The sequence below is a fragment of the Tinamus guttatus genome, unplaced genomic scaffold (assembly GCF_059628265.1).
Source record: "Tinamus guttatus ecotype Peru unplaced genomic scaffold, ASM5962826v1 Tinamus_guttatus_pri_ptg000599l, whole genome shotgun sequence".
In the NCBI taxonomy this organism is placed as follows: domain Eukaryota; kingdom Metazoa; phylum Chordata; class Aves; order Tinamiformes; family Tinamidae; genus Tinamus; species Tinamus guttatus.
This window is the reverse complement of record NW_028289133.1, coordinates 2,646,955-2,666,162: the sequence shown is the minus strand read 5'-3', so window position 1 is coordinate 2,666,162 and position 19,208 is coordinate 2,646,955. Positions and strand designations below refer to the sequence as shown.

The following is a 19,208-nucleotide window of genomic DNA, read 5'->3' as shown; positions in this document are numbered from 1 at the left end:
ATTTATTTTGAACTGGATATGTTAGCTGTTCATCTTGAAGAACTTAAGCTTACTTAAGATGTTTCATATGTGAGAATCACGTGCCCAATCCTCTTTCACAAAGGCAGTGTTCTTCGTAATTGTGAGTTTATACCAGGGAAAAAAAGTAAGCAATGAGTGATGTTTCTTTGTTTTGAGACTTCCAGCTGAGGATTTTAAGGGCGTGTGGATGTACCTATTGTCCAATAGATACGTTCCTCGATTTTCTTTCAGATAGCAGGATATACCAACGACATAATCCACATAAAGGAGCCATAGTGATGGATCACAAGTTTTACAAAACAACTAGTGATTAAATGCCTCCTTTCACTGTAGTGCTGAGCTCTTGAAATGTACTGCTTTTCTTTTTATTGTAGGCATTATATGGTGCCAGGTCCTGGAAGGGAAACTAGAAGAAGCAGAGCACCAACTGGAATTCCTGAGAGAAGTTCATCAGTCTACTGGAAAATCTCCAGTGAGAGATACAAACATGAGCTCTTTTTTATTCTCTTTCAGATATGTGCAGTAGTTGCTACTACACACATTAAAAATTTAGAGGCAAATTTTGCTCACTTTTTGCACACTGAGCACAAACTGAAAACTTTCAGTAATGGTCTCTGTACCCAAAACATAAACTGTGTTATATCTAATCTACAGAATAAAACTTCTCAGTGCTTTTCCTCTGCTTTTTCTCTATGTGGTTTGAAGGAATTGGTGAATCTTTCAGGATATTCTTAAAAATGCCAGATTTAGCTTCTTTCTTCAATGGAAAATAAGCTGCCACCCAGTGGTAGCTCATGAAACTTTCCTAATTTGTAACACGAAACATGAAACTCATGAAATATAAACACATTTTGTGATATGAAAACATAGTGTTTGTCAAGAGCCCCACAGTTTCTCAAAGCAAGTTCTGAATGATTTAAAAATCATTCATGGAATCGTTTTGCCAGTCAAAATACTGAGTATCGAAGTCATTGTTCTACCTAAACACTTAAGCAGATGCTTTATTCCTTATTTAGTTATGTTCTACATTCCTATTATACTTAAGTAGAAGCACCTAACAATATGAATGGTAGTATAGGATATGTACAATAAAATACACAGTAAGTATACAATATATAGAGGAAAGGTGAGAGCTACTGTGTAAACAAAATAGAATCATTAAAGTGGTGTCTTCATATAATCCCTATTTGCTATGAAATCTATTAAAGCCGTTTGATTTTTTAAGGCAGAATATTTATTTGTTCATTAAGGTAAATACTGATCTATCAGCTCCTATATTTTTCTCTTACAGATTCTAATCTATCTTCAGGCAGTTATTGCTTCCAGAAGAAGAAAAAATGAAAAGCTTGTCACTACTCTATTGAATGAAGCAGCAGAACTTCATTCTTCTGCATTGAAAGGCCTTCCTCTGAGCATTGAATACTATGAAAAACTGAATCCACTGTTCCTGATCAACATTGTGAAAGAATATTTAGTCTTCTGTCCTAGACTAGTGAGGAATATTTTAAATGAAACATTCAATATACATTTATTACCTGTTTGTATGTATATGTATACATACGTATGTATATTGTAGATACTGCTTTTGAGAATGTATGTTATGCAGTAAAGTTAGGAAAATGATAATGTAATGAAAAAAATCTTATTTGTGATTTTTTTTACAGCCTTTATCACCTGGTCAGATCATTTCCCCTCTTTTTAAACAAGTAGCTCTACTTTTGTACCCAGTGGTTAAAGCTGCTCCTGGGATAATGGAACCACTTTATTTAGTGGCACAATTGAAATATTTATCAGGTAAGTTAAGACCATATTTTCACACTCAAAGACCAAAAAACTGTCAGGATTAACTGTTTTCTAAAATTTTGAATTAATAATCTTTGAGACTGACTTTATGTTCTTCATAAAAAATGCCTTGTATTCTCTGTATTTTTTTCTATTGATATATGTAATGACAGCCTTCAAGAAGGCCAAGATGTCACAATAGAAATAATCTGTGCTTCTCAGTCACTGTGTCACACTACAAATAAATATGATTGAAGTTGGAAAGTGTTCTATCACATTATTATATTTTAATTATTCTGAGGATAATTTTATGCTCTGTTAGTTAATAGTGAGGGCTTTTCATATATCAGATACAGCAGCAAAACATATTTGCGATTAGATTGCATAGATGTTCTGTAAAGAGAGGCAGTTTATGACTAAACTACCAGTGAGTTGCTTTTCAGGAGAATTAGAAAACGCACAAGGTATATTGCAGCACTGCATAGGGTTGGACCCAACAGCAGCAGATCTCCACCTTTTAATGGCCCAGATCTATCTCTCTCAAGGAAACTTAAAAGAATGTTACCATTCGCTGGAGCTGGGGGTTAGTCATCACTTTCAGGTGAGAGTGATTGCAGAATCTTAGTGCTGAAAGTATTTGTTCATGACTCAATATATATTGTTTTGCATACAATAATCCGTTTTACATTACACCAGAACAAGGAACATGACAGTTCTCAAATAACATGCATATATCAGAAGACAAAAGTGTTTGCTACTGTGTTTACACAGAACTTGGGCCACTCTAGGAGTCTTTTTTTTCAAATGGCCATCTTTAGATGAGGTGAAGGCCATTCCAGATGTATGTACAGATACCAGTCTCATAATTTCAGGAGTTTCTTTTTTCTTTTTTTTTGGTTCACTCTAACAGGAAGTTTCCAAGAATTAAGGTACTGGGACAGTTCTTTTAGTTTTATTTTCAGATGACCATGAGTTAAAAGAAGTTTGCCTATGTCTGTTTTAGGCTCTTTTGTCCGACAACTGCATGTGTATTTCAGTGATTCCATAGTATATGTTATTTATATGCTGAGAAGAGGCTTTGATTAAATTCATGAATGATATTTTGATATTAAAGTAACTGAATTTCTATCTTTACCATCCAATGTACATTTGTTATTTTCATTAGATTCGTGATTATCCGCTGTATCACTACATCAAGGCTAGGGCACTGAATAAAGCAGGTGACTATGCAGAAGCTATAAAAATTTTGAAGGAGACTCTCAGCTCACATGTGAAGAAAGGTGACAGTAAAAGAGTCTGTGGCACCAGATCAACAACCAGTGAGTGGGCATCCATTTACTTAGAACTTGCAGAAGCCCTTCAGCTAAATGGAGAACTGGTGAGAAATTGAATATGCAGCTACCTTTTTTAGTAAAGAAAGCATGATTAAAAAACTTCAAAATTAAACCAAATAATTTTTTTTTATCTGTTATGGCTTTAGTTTAGCATGTAATGTCATGTTATCTGAAAATATGTAATCAAGTCCATTTACTTAAAATGCAGCTCTATTTTCTACCAAATTCCTTTCATTAAAATATATTTTTTCTTGTTCTATTCTAGCATGAAGCCACTAAGATCATGCAGGATGCAGCTAATGAATTTAGTGGAACCTCAGAGGAAATCCGCATCACTATTGCTCATGCAGATTTGGCTGTCCATAAGGGAGAAGTGGAGACAGCACTCAGCATGCTGAGACACGTCACACCAACCCAGCCCTATTACATTGAAGCTAAAGAAAAGATGGCTCAGATATACCTTCATATGAGAAAGGACAGGAAACTATACATTGCCTGTTATTGGTAATATTGTTTAATATTGGTGCAACTGAGCTGCTTTAGTTTTCAACTGGTTTTCTTCCTTGGGAAAGAAAAAAAATCTAATATTCTTTATTAAAACAGAGTAATTACCTTATAAATAGTCCTTTTGCTCTCAGTAGCATTGCTGACAAAATTAGCAGTATTCAGGATAAGAAGGGAAAGCACAATATTTAGAAGTTTTATTTAAATAAAATACTGTCAATTGTGATAAATGATTCTAAAAAAAGTGATATGTTCAAATCATGGAGAAATTTGTAGCAGAGATTTAAACAGAGTGGAGATATTTTGGTTCTGATTGATGGTGCAAAACGATTTTTAAATAAAATCAATAGAAATTTAAGTGATTTAGAAAAGTTAGAAATGGATCTTAATATTCTATCTCAATAATAAAATCAATGATATATCTTTTAATTGCACCATTTAATGTGCAATAATACACTTATATGAATATTATATTTCCTGTATAGTTGGAACTAAATTTGGCATTTGAGTTTTGATTTCACACCAACAAATAGTATTATAAATTATTCTCTGTTTAACTTTTTCTTGAATAAGATAGCATATTCCTGAAATGCAAATTTTGCGTTAATTTTCTACGTTTCCCACTACTTCAAATCTTCCTATAAGTAATTGGGAAACCTTATTTCTGATCAGGCACAAACTGCCTGCACCCTGCTGCTTGTTTTTTTTACCTCTGGTCATCTCCTGGTCTGTTTAGTTTTCCCTCATCCTTTCTGGCCTTTAGGACCTTTAGAACTGCCACTTGTTATGTATTTATGGGACATCTTGTACAGCAATGTCCTGGCACGTCGTTTGAGTCATTAAAATACAAATGTTATTCAAAAATCTGTAGCTTCTGCTTTTCTAAACAATAGGCATATTTCACAGTCATGCCAGTATGTCCAGCTTCCTACCACAGGTGTAAGACGTGCCACTCTATTGCAGTGTGAGCTTATTCAGACTTTAATTGTTATGTATTGGAGCAAACTGGAGTCAGTGGAGCCACATGGATTTATATCTGCTGAAATTATTACTCTTTTATGCATTGACAGAAATTACTTCATTTCCAAGACAGTACATGAAATTCTAAAAATATTTTTCATATGTTTTATTGTAACATTTTCATTATTCTAAGCATTCTTCTCAATTCTTTTAGTGAAATGTGTGAGAAATGTCCCGGTCCTCACACTAGTCTCCTCCTGGGAGATGCTTTCATGAATATTCAACAGGTTAGTCCAAAATTATTCAGTAATTATACTCTACTTAAGCTGCACTTCACAACTGATTTGGATTCAGTGATAATTGTATTAATATCTAGCCATTATATAATTTGCAAAAATGTAACAAAATTGTTGGCAAAATCTATTTAAATTTGAGAATGAATCATGGGACTAACCCTCATTTCTGTCACTTACTCTTAGCCAGAGGAAGCTGTGAAAATATATGAAGAAGCCCAGAGGAAGAATTATTTGGATTCAGTATTGGTCAGAAAAATTGGAAATGCATATGTGAAAACTCATCAGTACAACAAGGTCTTAGCATGAAGATTTTTTATTGTTTTTCTGGTATTTCTTGAGTGATTTAGTTTATCCTAAGTGCAATGAAATGTAATAATGAATTGCATCTTTAAAAGACTATCTATATAGTCTATATAGTATATAAATTCATCCTGTAGGTATATTGCCATTGTAACCAGTGAATGTTTCACCTGTGTAATCTCTACAAAATACCTGAATGTTTCACCTACCTCCTCCTGCTTTATATATTAGGACAGAGCATGCCTGGAGTCACATTATTTCTTGTAAACTTTCTCGGATGTTGCTTTATAGAACATGGCCACACACTACCTAAGAAAAGGAAATGCTGTATTTTACAGTGTTCTCAGTGTGCTCATATTATCTGGGAGAGAAGTACAGGCTAGTCAAGTACTCATTTTCATTTCACACCAATTTGGTGAGGGAATCCTCCTGAAAATCATTTCAGGAGCACTTCTGTCATTCACCAAGAGGAAATGATAGATCTCTTCCTTTTCATCTGCAGAGGTGTCAACCTGCATGTCAGTTCAGTCCAGCAGGCAGAAGATAGTGTTCTCCTGTCACAGGTTCTCTCCTAGTTCAGGATTCTGACTCACGTCAGTGCCCTCAGTGTAATTGGAAAGTCAGGTATCACTCTCTTTTCTTCCAGTCCTGCTCAGTACTATGAGCACGATTGCAGGTTACATTGGACTTGGGTCTTGAAAACGAACTTGGAGGGATTATTTCATAAAATTCATGTTTGTACTTCCTTACAAGCAATCTCATCTTTCTACTACAGAGCTCCTTGTGGCAGAAAATTCAGCGTAGTGTCCTAAGGGAGATCATTAAAATTTGAGGGACATTTTTAAGAGCATCTCTTTGCCTCAGATGCAAAAAAAAAAAAAAAAAAAGTATTTTTAAATGGTGTTCATTCAGTTCCACAGACCAGCAAACTGATTACTTCTTAGTCTTAGTCTTGATTAGTTAGTCTTTAGTTAGTCTTGATTAGTTAGTCTTGATTAGTTAGTCTTGATTTTAACAATTTTACTCAAAATATTCTTTTACTTTGTTGTGATATAACCGGTTTCGGTTTAAGGAACTTCCCTGTTCATTGGAGAAGAACCCAAGGCAGAAATGTGGGGTCTTATTTGTGCTCCAGTTCACAATACAGACACATGTGTGTATTTATATATAGATATATAGAGAGATAAACGTCATCATAAATGTTTCATGGTGAATGTTTGGGAGTTTAATTCTTAAGGTCACCAGTAGTTCAAAGATCAAAAGATTGGTAGTAAGTGGAGGTCTTTGAGAATTCTTGGTTTGTGCACATTAATTATCTGCCCTACTTTTCCTGTCCTTCAAAGTTATGCTGATAAATTGGTAGGCCAGAGACACTGTTAGGCCTCAGGACTAGGACTCGGTCAATGAAATTAATACAGTGGTCCCTGGCTCCACACAAAGTGGCATTTTTACCATAGAGTTTCCTGGCATGATAGGGGACCTTGACACCGGTCCTTGAATGAGTTTTGCACAGCTGTGTGTGAGTCTGAGAGTGGTTAATGCTGTGGGGACAGACTTCTCTGTGTCTTTCCTGACTTCAGTGTCAGAGAATGGTCCTCGATGTGTGAAATTTAATGTTAATCTATACCATGATTCAGCAGTTGAGAGAGAACAGCGAATGGTGTCAGGTAGTTTCCACCATAATACATGGAAAAAGAGGAAGAAAATCTTGGCAGGGAATGCCTCTTTGGACACCACTAGGATTTAGTTTTATTTAGCATTAAGTGATTGGACATAGTATGCAAAATATTTTGTAGCACCGTAATTAGTGGTAAGTGACTTTTTTGACACCAGAAACCACCGACTACTGTTTCATTAATGTTTTGGTGTGACCTAGTGTAATTTTGTATTTAGGATCATCTTTTTAAACTTTTTCTTTTTATAGGCTGTTAATTATTATGAAGTAGCTCTAAAGATGAATGAACAAGATTTCTTGTGCCATGACCTTGCTGAACTCCTCCTCAAACTTAAGAAGTTTAGAAAGGCTGAAAAGGTTCTGAATCAAGCTCTCGACCATGACTTTGGTACTACTTTTCATGATTTTTGCAAAACTTGCTATGTAAAATATTGAAGCCTTGAGTGATTTAGAGTAAATCTTGAATCATTTGTCATGCAATATATTAATCTGCTCACAGATTATCATAAGCTATATGCATTCACAGTATGTCGGTAAATATTTGCATTATTTGCAGGACTGGTCTCTACAAAGCCCATCTTTGCTCTTTTTTCACAAGAGGATAGAATAATAAAAGTATTATCCTCAAATATCAATGATTTTTCCCATTGGTTGATTAATTTGATAGATAAAAATTACACTGTCAGTTTTAATCTTGCAGTTAATGACTTGACTTCTATGATAAAGGATGTCAGGAGCCTGATTTTACTTGCAAAGGTTTATGAAAACATTAAAAAAGAAGATGTTCTTGCAACTTTGAATAAGGTAATTGCTAAGGTGGTATATGATCCATATTGTCTTGGATAGCTTTACCTGTATGGTCTTGAATATATGAATTTTACAATGTCAATAGCTTCTAAGCTGCAAAGGTATTTTTCAGATTTTTTGACATCTTCAGCTTTTGTTATTTTAACTAGATTATAGGTCTATGGCTTTGAAAATTAAGGCATTATTTTGTAGCTTCAAAAATTCACAGTGCTGCTGAGAATGTAGAGCATTGTAAATTTGGGGCACATTTATGGCTTTTTTTTCAGACTTGTTTCAGGTAGTAATGTATGCTGAGGCATTCTCTCCCTTTCATCTGAGATAAACAACATTCATGTTGATATCACGAGTGCCAGCAAGTAAAACTCATTCTTTTGGACTGTTTTTACTTTTATATAGGCTAATAGATTTTTTTTTCTTCTGGTTATTACTTTAACAGAAGTTGTACAAGCAGAGGATTCATTCTATTGTTCCACTGTTATATACACTTACATAAATGTATTTTGTTATTTATTTTTCTACATTTATAAATGTTTATATATATATCACTTTGTAAATTCTTTTGGGATGCCCATGTATATTTATTATTTTAGAAAATACTTGAACTGTTTGACAGCAAGTGTCTCGATTGTCTGTTGCCTTCAGGATTTGGGTCTTTAAAACTAAGGAGCACTTATGCAGTAATTTTCTATAAAGATAATCTCATTTCAAATCAGAAAGATATTCAATTTAAACAAATTAAATTGATGTCCAAACTTCAGGTATCCACACCATACACAAACACAACTGTTTGGACTGTCAAAACATACACAGAACTGCTCTGAAAAATTGTTTAAAAGTTTTGAATTTTGTATTTTCATGAATCTTACTCTATTCTATGTGTCCGCAGGCTTTTGAATTGCAACACAAAATCCTGAAACGTGTCCCTCTGGAACAGCCTGAATCAGTCCCTTCTCAGAAGCAGCTGGCAGCGTTGATTAATGTCCAATTTGCTGAGCACTACCTGAGTCACAAGGACTACCAACAAGCTGCTAAAAGCTATAAAAATGCATTAACCTATATTCCAGGAGATAGTGAAGTAAGCTTTATTTTAAAAGTGAATTAGCATCTAGTTAACAGTATTTTTATATATATTTAGTAAGAAAAAAAATAAGTTAGTATAGTGTCCTTAAATATGTAAAAGGAAAATATTTGCTGATCTTTCAAAAACAATGAATTATCATGGGTGAATTATTAATCGTATTTCTGAGATTTGAATGAAATGATGGCTGAAAAGAAACCTTAATACAAGAAGGAAATCATTCATATTAGCCATTTTTTAACTAATTTAATAACCAAGTGGATTTTTTTTTAAATAATACATATGTAATAAAACAAATCATCAGAAGAGAGTCATATATTACAAATGCAAACATCAGGTCATACTTAAAACAAAGGAAAATCCTGAAGTATGATTTCCTATTAGCAGCAAAAGCTAGTTTTTAAAGCCCATAGAATGCTTGTTTGGAAAAATCCCCATTTACATTCTGAAATATTGATTGTCAGGTCAATTAAATAGCAAAAAAAATAGCATTGAATTGAATTCCACTTGTGTTTTTACTGGAAATTAATGATATGCAACACGTTACAAGCTTTAAAGTCTAGCAAGCACATGCAACTTAATTTAAAATAAAAAAGCTATTAATGTTTCCCTGAATTATACTGATTTTCAAAGAATAGCAGTCTTTTAATTATATAGTTTCTTCACAATTCCTCTAGTCTTTAATTCCTAATAGAATATCCTATCCTTTCAGATAATTAATGCTGCTCAAGAAAAATCAGTCTCTTTTACTGAATATTCATAATTGCTCTGATCCTGAGATAAATATTCTAATGGGAGAAGTAGCTATAAAGCTAGATTGGAATTGTGTTAGAAATATTTGATCTACTCTTTTTTATCCTTTACAATAAAACTCAATAGAAAGAGACTCCTAATACTAATTAGAATTATTATAAAAATACTTCAGTTTTTAATTTATATTTAATTTATTTAATTCTTATTATTTATTTATTAATTCATGTTTGTTTAATTATTATTTTCTCAGATAATACTGAAATTGGCTCATCTTTATTTGGAAGAAGAAGATCTTGATTCCTGTGAGTATCACTGTGCCCTACTTCTTCGAGATGAAAAGAGCAATGAAGCTACAACAATGGTATGAAATGACATTATTTAATCAGTGATAATCAAGAACCGCTAACTGTTTTCTCAGTCTACACACAAGTAGTACATATCACATTGCACAGAAGTAGTAATAATGAAATTGCTGGTATAATAGGTTGGTTTCACTATTTTTTTTTCTAAAAAAAAACATAGAGAGTGAAGGAGGTTGTTGAATGATAAAAATAAGAGGTCTGTATCCCCAGAATATAGTGTATGTAAGACAGAAAAATAAATTAACTCTGTATTTACTTATGAGTGGTGAAGAAGTCTTTGCTCTTAGTTGGCAATTGCATGCCAAAGTCATGATGATGATTGAGGATGGTCCACTCATTGGAATGTAGTATCTAATGATTAATTTGGACCTCTCTCTTCTTATAAAAAAAAAAGTTGTGCATGATTTTCAGTATGGTAATTCTTATTTCCTTTATTATACATTCTAATATTATTTAGAATAAATATGTTTGGAATATTCTTTAATGCCTTTTCATATGTAGGGGATCTTATTTGTGCATCTGCCTTTTATTTTTACAAGTTTTTGGTTTTTCTGTTTAACACAATTTTACATATCTCTTTCCATAATTTAAAATGTAACTAGATTTTCTGCAATATTTTTCTTCTCTGTTAGATCATGGGAGATATCTGGTTCAGAAAACAGAAGTATGAACAAGCAATAAGTCTTTACCAGAATGTTTTGGAAAAATCACCAGGTCAGTTGAGCTTGCATTTTTCTGTTTGTTCAGATTCCAACTATAATTTAAAAAAATAGTAGTTCATGAAAATGTAAAAACTCTCTTTTATTAATTTCTTCTACACTATTATGAGTCCACTTCTGGGTAAAAATCTATATTCTTACGATTTTCTCTCATGTCATATGTAAGAATATGGATCATTATGAAGCTTTCCCAAAGAGCTTTCTTTGTACTCCAAGAAGCTGAAAAAGATAAAATCTGAATTCTTGTTTGTATCTATGTGGCTCTGCAATTTTTTTCTTTTAAAACGTTAGCTTCTTCCTAGTCAATGAAACCATATTACTGTGTTTCACTAATTATAGCTTCCAGAACAATAACAAAAATTCTCCTCGGTTTTAATCAATATTTAAATTTAACAAGATTTGGAGGAATCAGAATTATTGCAATATAGAGATTAAATGCAGTTTATTACTTTGTAATTTTTAGATAACTTTTCAGTCCTGGAAAGATTGATTGATTTGCTACGAAGAACTGGTAATCTTGACAAAACTGCATTTTTCTTTAAAATGGTGAAGAAACAATCCACTCGGTTGTTTTTGGAACCTGGCTATAACTACTGCAGAGGGCTCTACTGCTGGTAAAGCATGTAAAGTAATATTTGTGAATGTGTGAATGTATTTGTGAATATTCAGAACAGTCCTGCAGAACCTCTGTGTAGTTCATGTGATGCCTTTAAGGTTTGCTTTGTTAACTGACACAAGTTTTTGCTTCATGTGCACAAAAGTGAAACTAGTACTTTCAAAGTAAGTTAGAACTGCTCCAAACTTCTTAATACATTCAAGACCTCTTATAGAAGGAGAGGAAAATACTAGAGCGTGAAGATGGGGAAAGTTGTATGAATTTAGTGAATTATGGGGCTCCAAGTGGAAGAGAAGCATGTGGCAGGTTTCCAGCAGCGTATAACCTTGATGGTGTTTAAATTCAATCAGCACTTAAAAAAAAAGCTACTTGGATTAGACAAAGAAGCACTCTGGAAGCAGAAGCAAGTTGATAAGTCATGATTCAGTGCAAAACTTGTGGTACTGCAAGAGTAAACAGTCAAACATATTTGCCTCTGAGGACAGTTTGCTTCTTCCTTAACGGGACTGACATATTTGGAGCCTGATTTTATCTTCCTTAGCTTTTGGATTGTGCACTGATGTATGCCTCAGAATGGGCAAACATAATCTATAAAACTGTGAAAATTGAGACTATAAATGAAAGGTCATCATATGAATGAGAACAACTGTACATCCATCAATACTTTACAAAGTAAGTTAACATCTATCTACATTTCTTGTGTATACTTATCTTGTGTACAGATTTACACTTATTGCAAATATTTCCAAATCGTCTTATAATGAAAATTTTCCTTTCCTTTAGTGCTTTATATAGGCAAGTAGGAGAATTTCATATTAATGAGATTGATTTCCCTGTATTCTGTTCAAATAGGCACATGGGACAATCCAATCAAGCTCTGAAATGCTTCAACAAAGCTAGAAAAGACTCTGAGTGGGGCCAGAAAGCTGTCACCAATATGATTCAGATTTGCCTAAATCCTGATAACGAGGTAATAGGAGGAGAAGTGTTTGAAAGTCTTGAGGAAGAAGAAAGGTAAAAACACTTTTGTTAATGGTTACTAAAAGAGAAAAGGGATGAGTTTGGTTTATAAGATTAATCTGTTAGTCGAGTATTAATGTTAGGGTCTAGGCAATTTTCCTGTCCACATAAAGCAAGATTAGGCGTAGTGTAATGAGTAACAGGGAATAGGGAAGTCTTTTCTACTGCTTGTTGATACTCTCACAGTGTGGCACTTCTACCCAGATACCTGCCACTGCATCGTTTTATCTCAGCAAGACATGTAGCATACACAGCACAAGACTGCACATGTTCTGCTGATATAAAGGCAATGGTACATGCTCTGCATTCCTCTGAACTGGCAAGTGAATTGAACCTATCTGCTCTTCATTTGATTTTTGAACTGTTTCATCTAGTCTCTACCTAGCAGAGCAGTAGTGGTTCATGCTGTAAGATTATGCAGTCTTTTTCTTGGGCTTTGACTCTTTATGTGCCACATGGCCACAACTTCTCTGGCAAACTGTTTGTAACCCATTCACATACACACAACTTTTCTGCTGTGAGGGACTTAGTCATTCCTGACATTTGTCAGGATTTTGATGCACTTTTGAAAGAAGATCAGCTCTTTCTTAACTAGCTCTAAGCTTTGCTGCATACTGTGGGAGTGTCTGCAAGTTGCTGTTGGCTGCCCTTTTCAGGTTTTCCTCATTTAATGTCACGTTCAGTAGCCTTTTGTAGGAGAACCAAGTTCTTAACACTCTGCAAAAGACTAATGTGATTCATGACTTTAGTGGGTTATCTGGTTATTCACCAGAGAGGAAACACAACCTCCCTTGTCTTGCCTCCTTTAAAGCTCCTGATGCTCTGTTGCCTTCAAACACCCCAATCTCTGCAAGATCAGGAACCTGTTAGGAGGTGGCAGTGCTGACAGTAGCACTGCACTTTGTGCTTGAGGCCTTTAATGTAACCTTTAGCATCAAAGCAAGCATTCTGAAATCTTTTTCAAGATCTGAAAGCCATCTTCTCTCTCCTTTTGGTTTCCATCTTTATGCACAAACAGCTGTGAGGTTTGTTCCTCTAGACAAGCCTTAGCATCATCTCCTGAGGTTGCAGAGTCCAGTGGGAGCCCCTGCTGAGGCAGGTCTGAGGTCAAGCCAGGCAGTCCCATGAGCAAGGCCGTGTCCGGATCAGCAGGATACAAGACTAGGCCTGGCCATGCCTACAACATAGTTCAGGCAAGGAGCAAGGGCCTGAGCAGCAGGACCTATGGACAGATGTCCCAGATGAGGCTTCTCACAGTCCTGTGTCACACAGCTCTCTCTCATAGCTTAGTGATTTACAAAGAAACCTGACTCAAGGTTACAGCTGCACTGTGCTCGTGCTGACCTGAACACAGGCAGCTAAACATTGGTGAGGAGAGCAGGGAAGATATTACAGCATCTCCTGGGACACTCAGTGCTCTGACAAACAATATTTGCCTGTACTAATTGTGCTAATCCCAGTCCAGGCAAGGAAATTCTGGTTCCAGAATTTCCCTGTGCCTGTGCATGAGAATCTATGAACCTGCCCCTCTTCACGGATCTTCTTGTACCCCATTCTGGTCAGATTGTCACTGTCACAGGCTCTGCTGTCCCTATTTAGCAATGTACTGGTTGTCTCTCTGGATGACAGCACACCTGCTGACGCTCAGGTTCATTTATTTGTATCTATTTTAAAAAAATTATTTGCCATTTCCTTTTAAAAAATAAAGGAGAATGTAGCACTTCTGAAAAGTATCATCCCTGCAAGAGCTAGAATAGGACAAATTTAACTATAGAACAAGCATACAAATATTGGCAGTTTAAGCTGATTCATTTCTGGTCCAGACAACAGTGTGATTTTATTTAATATTTAGAAAAACGGATGCATATCCACTCTTTCATATGGAATGGAAGATTTAAAGGTGGAGGTGTGTATTTATTATCAAGTCACTACTCAATAAATACTGAAATAACCTGCAGAATTTAATATTAACAGTAATTTAGATGACAAGCAGGAAGCTGCACAACATGGCATAAGAACAGCAGAAAAATTACTCATGGAGTTTTGTCCTTGTTCACAAGAGGGCCAAAACCAGCTAAAGATGTTGCGAAACTACTGTTTAATGGCTACTAAAGATAAAAATAATGTCGAAAAAGCTCTTGGTGTATTCGTAGAAATGGCCCAAAAAGAGGTAAGAAATTCTTTACATCCTTTTATGCATTATTATGAAATGCACGCTGACCTACGCGTTGTTTTTCCAGCTGATATTTTTCACAGTGAACTAAAAGCTTTGAAGTTAAATTAAAATGCATATTAAAGGAATTCTCTATAAGTTAGCTGCCTTTTCCTTGTTAAAAATGTCTAAAGAAAAATGGATGTCAACTGTGGCTCTAACTTTTACCTGATATTTTTTTCCCCACTGTAAACTTTCTTATACATTCTCATGTCATTAACACTGATTTTTTTTTCTGTTGATTTCAGTAGTTTCAGTATTTTGTAAAACTTGATAGACTTAGTTTTATAAAGGCTACAGTTTGTTGCATGTAGAACATCATCCCTATAAGTCTTAAGAGTTATGAAAATTGTTTGTGGATTTCAGTTAACTCTCCTTACTAGCACAGCAGTTATTAAAAAAAATCATGGCATAAGAGGTTAAATTATATATTGAATGTTGAGGGTAAGATCAAGCTGCTATATTGTAAAAAATAAATAAATAGGACATCAGCCCTCACATCTTACTAATTCGGTTCTGAAGGGTGCAGAAATAATCACTAAATTATTGAAGCATTTCCTAGATTTTCATTATAGTCAGATATTGAGGAATATGGTGCTACACCTAGCTGAGATGTCTCGTCCTGACCCAGGGAGTATTTGTTTACATGCCTGCCCTGAACACATCACTACATTTAGGGGCTTTTATAGAACAGTATGAATGCTTAAAACTAATCATTAAACACACTACAGCATGCAACACATTTGGCTACCTAAAAGTTTTAAGAGCTGTTTGACCTTGATTTGGTTAGCAGTGTTTTGGATAATTAACAATTGAATGGTCCAAATTCTTCATACCGCACTTAGGAAACATGCCATTCCCTTGGCAGCACCCAGTTGGCAAAGACTTTCATTCAAATTGTATCTCTGCTTTCAAGGCCTCTAGAACAGGCAGTGTTTTTCTTGTCATATCTTCAGTGCTCAAAGCTCGCAAACAATTTTCAAAGCTGTTTTAATTATAACAAATTTTGATCCATTATATTCCATCTGCTGCCCATTTGTCAGTAATATCTTGATCTATGAAGCTTTCACATGTAAATTCCTTCATATTATGGGATCCTAATAACCTGTTTATATGAATCTAGTTACAAGATAAAGATGCAAGGGCTGGTATGTATTCAAATTTCCTTTTAAGCTTTATTGGGTGTTAGGGAAATAAACAGCTTCATTTCCCAATCTGATAATGACCTTTTTGTTTTTTCATTATCCTTTTGCCATGTAACTCGTTTTTGTAATAGGACAGTGCAAGCTATGATACAGTCACTAACATATCAAAGGAGAATGCAGTAATTTGTGTGATTTGTATTTCCTCAGAAGGAAAGTGTTCAAATTATTTTGGCAGTGGCCCAAGCCTATTTGATACTTAAGCAGACTTCCAAAGCCACAATTCAACTAAAACGATTAGCAAAAGTAAACTGGACTTTATCTGATGCTGAAGAATTAGAAAAAAGTTGGATATTATTGTCTGATATATACTGTAGAAGTGGAAAATATGATCGTGCAACTGAGCAACTGAAACGCTGCTTACAATACAATAAGGTGAGAGAAAAAGTTAAAGGAAATTCATGAATGTTAGGAAAATATTATGATCCTTTGGGTATCTGAACATAACACAGTGCTTGGATATTGTGTTTTTTGCATTACTGTCCATTTAATAAAACCTCTCAAAGTACAAGCTTAAAGGAGTAGATGATGTTTAAGACAATTTATGATAAAATGAGGCAGTAGGGGAAAGTAATTGTGCTTGTTATGATGATCAGTGCCAGGATTTTACTACCTTTTATTTCATGTCACAACTTATTTTAGGGATGAAATATACAAAAAATACAAAATTAACTTTGTGGTCTTCTCTTTTATGTTTTTTTAAGGTTGTACTGTTTTAAATTGTGCAGACAGGAATGTCCAATAGTCCTTGAACATTTTAATGTTTTTTTAGTATCTCCTGTGCTGTAAAAAGTAAAATGTCAGAATACCCAATAAAGGAAAAGATGTAAATAATAGAAAATTGTATTATTGATTATTGTTTATTCTTTATTTTATCTTGAAGTATGAAATATAATTCAGACTTCCAATTTGCAATTGTAAGGCTAATTTATATTCTCTATGGTATGGAAGATAAGCATAGCATACATATTCAGTAAATTATACATTGAATTATAATTTGAAAAGAATGTATTCTGGTATATTAGTGTATGTTAATTCATTGTTGTTTTTAGTCTTGTTCAAAAGCTTATGAATACTTGGGCTTTATCATGGAGAAAGGACAGGCATCTATAGGTGCTGTAAAAAATTATGAATTTGCTTGGAAATATAGTAACAAAGCAAATCCTGCTGTTGGTAAGTTAAAAAATATATTCTGAATCTTAATAATCCCAAACGGATTATTAAATATTTTTTGCTCTTGAAAGCACGAGTCCAAAAGATTAAGGTCAGACACATTCCTTGAAAATGTATTTTACTAATCCTAAAATTTATAATAAATGTCTGCATCATTCCCATGCAACTAGAATGAAGCCAGTTTTGATAAAAAATCGTAAGAGAGGACAACATTTAGTTCAGAATGATCGATTTACACACACACAAAAAAAAAACCCTGCTAAAAGTTTAACAGCTAAACATAATTTTTATGAAAAAATGAATGTTTGTAAAGGGTTAGAATAAGCATATAGAGATGGGGAATCCGAAAGAGTCCTAGGTAGAGGAGGGAGTGCTGACAAATTGTGGAAAACAATCTTTTATAGACTGAAAGGCTGAATGTAATCTTTTGGAGCTGAATCTTATTTTTGAAACCTATTATTAGCCCTGAAGTGCCAAAAATAAAATTAGAAATAGGGTAATAGTCATTGTTGTTCTTACATCAATTCTTTATTCGCTTACTCTCAAAATACAGTATACTAAAGCAGGAGTTGGCAGTCCCAATGAGCTGTGTTAACATTTGGACACATAAAAGCACTGTGAGAGAACAATCAGGCTTCTTTTCCTTGACTGCAGTGGCTGAGAATGTGTTCTCTGTCGTTTCCTAATGCCCCAAATCTGGATTTTACACTGCTTTGCATACTTCTGTGGACATTGTGATTCCACCATGTGCTTGGCACCTTCCTAGCCAACTGGATTAGGATCCAAGATGGATAAAACCTTATTAACCATCATTTTCCCTTTGAGTTCTCATTCTGGGGGGTGTGGGATGTTCTTAACACAACATGCATTTTGATCAATTATAATGTCCATATAGAAAAAAAAAAGTACCATGGGTTACATATTCATTATCTTAATATTTTCTGCTATATCCTATCTTAACTCTAAATTTGTTGTGATGTTAATTTCATATTAACTTTAAGATGTTATTAGATGTGATAAAATATTACTGTTTCTGTATCTCTTGAAGGTTTCAAACTTGCTTTCAATTACCTAAAAAATAAGAGCTACGTGGAGGCAATAGAAGTTTGTCATGATGTAAGTCACTTACAAAACTTCTAATTACAGCATGAGACAAGTTGTGTTTAAATTATTAACTATCTTGTTTTTTTAACTAGGTTTTGAAGATCTGTCCAAGTTATCCAAAGATTCGAGAAGAGATTTTAGAAAAGGCGCAAGCAGCAATCAGACCCTAGAAATAAGATTTTAATACAAAATGTTTAGCAGTTTCTAAACACTAAAAATAAAAATACATTAACTAAATATAAAGTAATTTAGACTTGTTGGTAATCTAACTGAATTTACGTCTCCTATTTCTACTCATTTATTACCCTATCAATCCGTGCTATTTTTAGTGTTTGTCACCACTTTATAAGAAGACTGATATTGTCAGGGGTTGTTGTTGTGGCCGTTTCGTATGTCTACCCACAGCTCCTCTATGAAGATAGGCAGAGGAATAGCCACTCTCTGGATCATGGTTGGAAAAAGCTTGAGACACTCAAACTGAGGTAGTTTGTACTTAGGGAGTTACACGCCTCTGAAATTTACCCATAGAGATGGGGTATTTTGGATGGTGAGTGTAGAATTAGACATCTCAAGGCAAGTTTCTTAGTTGGATCTCCAACGTAATGATATAATACGAATAATACTGGTATAATCAGCCTCCTCATCGTCATTAAGACCAACACCGTCTTTGATTATTTCCTTCTACAGTTAATTTTGTAATTCATAAATTCAAGAGTTTTCACCTTGACAAGTGCTTGTACATGCAACAGCTTTCTGGTCCCAATGCTCAAAGTCCCCTCTCTCCAGTCACACATGTCCTGTAAGTTCACCTCTTCCACAGAGCAGGACAGAGCAAGACACAGACGGTCCCTCAGGAGCTCTGCAGAAAAACACAAAGTACATGCATAAAGTAGAGCAATGCTGTGAACAGCTGTGGTTCAGCATCCTCAGAGTAATTTATTTCTCCTTTGGGCATTACAACATAGTCCAACATCAAAGCCACTCATCTGCAAAATGAGGATGATACCGTGTGCATTGCTAGAGAGTACAGATTGCGGACAGTTACTCAAGCTAAATGGCATGATATTCAAAAGGAGAATAGACAGACAATGCCTTTCAGTAAAATTGGATGTAGGGAACACACAAAGTCTTTGGAATAACAAATCAGCAACAGAAACCAAGGGCTTGCCAGATCCAACAAGAATGATGAATGCAGTGAAAGTGAGTGAAGAGACTGTTTGGCTAGGAGGCCACTTTCTGACCTCCTAGCCAAAACCAACTGAAAGCTAAAAATGATCTATGATGTAAGGG

General features: G+C 34.5%; 1 protein-coding gene across 1 annotated transcript in view; it reads left to right on the top strand.

The window, feature by feature from the left end:
• Positions 1–18,177, top strand: part of TTC21A (tetratricopeptide repeat domain 21A) — a 31,325-nt gene extending 13,148 nt beyond the window's left edge. The window contains exons 11-30 of the mRNA XM_088534758.1: positions 396–493; positions 1,313–1,513; positions 1,686–1,815; positions 2,247–2,404; positions 2,969–3,181; positions 3,403–3,641; positions 4,816–4,888; positions 5,081–5,191; positions 7,122–7,260; positions 7,573–7,676; positions 8,566–8,754; positions 9,761–9,871; positions 10,505–10,586; positions 11,055–11,205; positions 12,060–12,221; positions 14,202–14,397; positions 15,792–16,016; positions 16,694–16,814; positions 17,863–17,930; positions 18,011–18,177. Coding sequence (XP_088390884.1) covers positions 396–493; positions 1,313–1,513; positions 1,686–1,815; positions 2,247–2,404; positions 2,969–3,181; positions 3,403–3,641; positions 4,816–4,888; positions 5,081–5,191; positions 7,122–7,260; positions 7,573–7,676; positions 8,566–8,754; positions 9,761–9,871; positions 10,505–10,586; positions 11,055–11,205; positions 12,060–12,221; positions 14,202–14,397; positions 15,792–16,016; positions 16,694–16,814; positions 17,863–17,930; positions 18,011–18,088 — 2,849 coding nt within the window. The 3' untranslated portion in view covers positions 18,089–18,177. The remainder of the gene's footprint in view (positions 1–395; positions 494–1,312; positions 1,514–1,685; positions 1,816–2,246; positions 2,405–2,968; positions 3,182–3,402; positions 3,642–4,815; positions 4,889–5,080; positions 5,192–7,121; positions 7,261–7,572; positions 7,677–8,565; positions 8,755–9,760; positions 9,872–10,504; positions 10,587–11,054; positions 11,206–12,059; positions 12,222–14,201; positions 14,398–15,791; positions 16,017–16,693; positions 16,815–17,862; positions 17,931–18,010) is intronic.
• Positions 18,178–19,208: the final 1,031 nt, after the last annotated feature.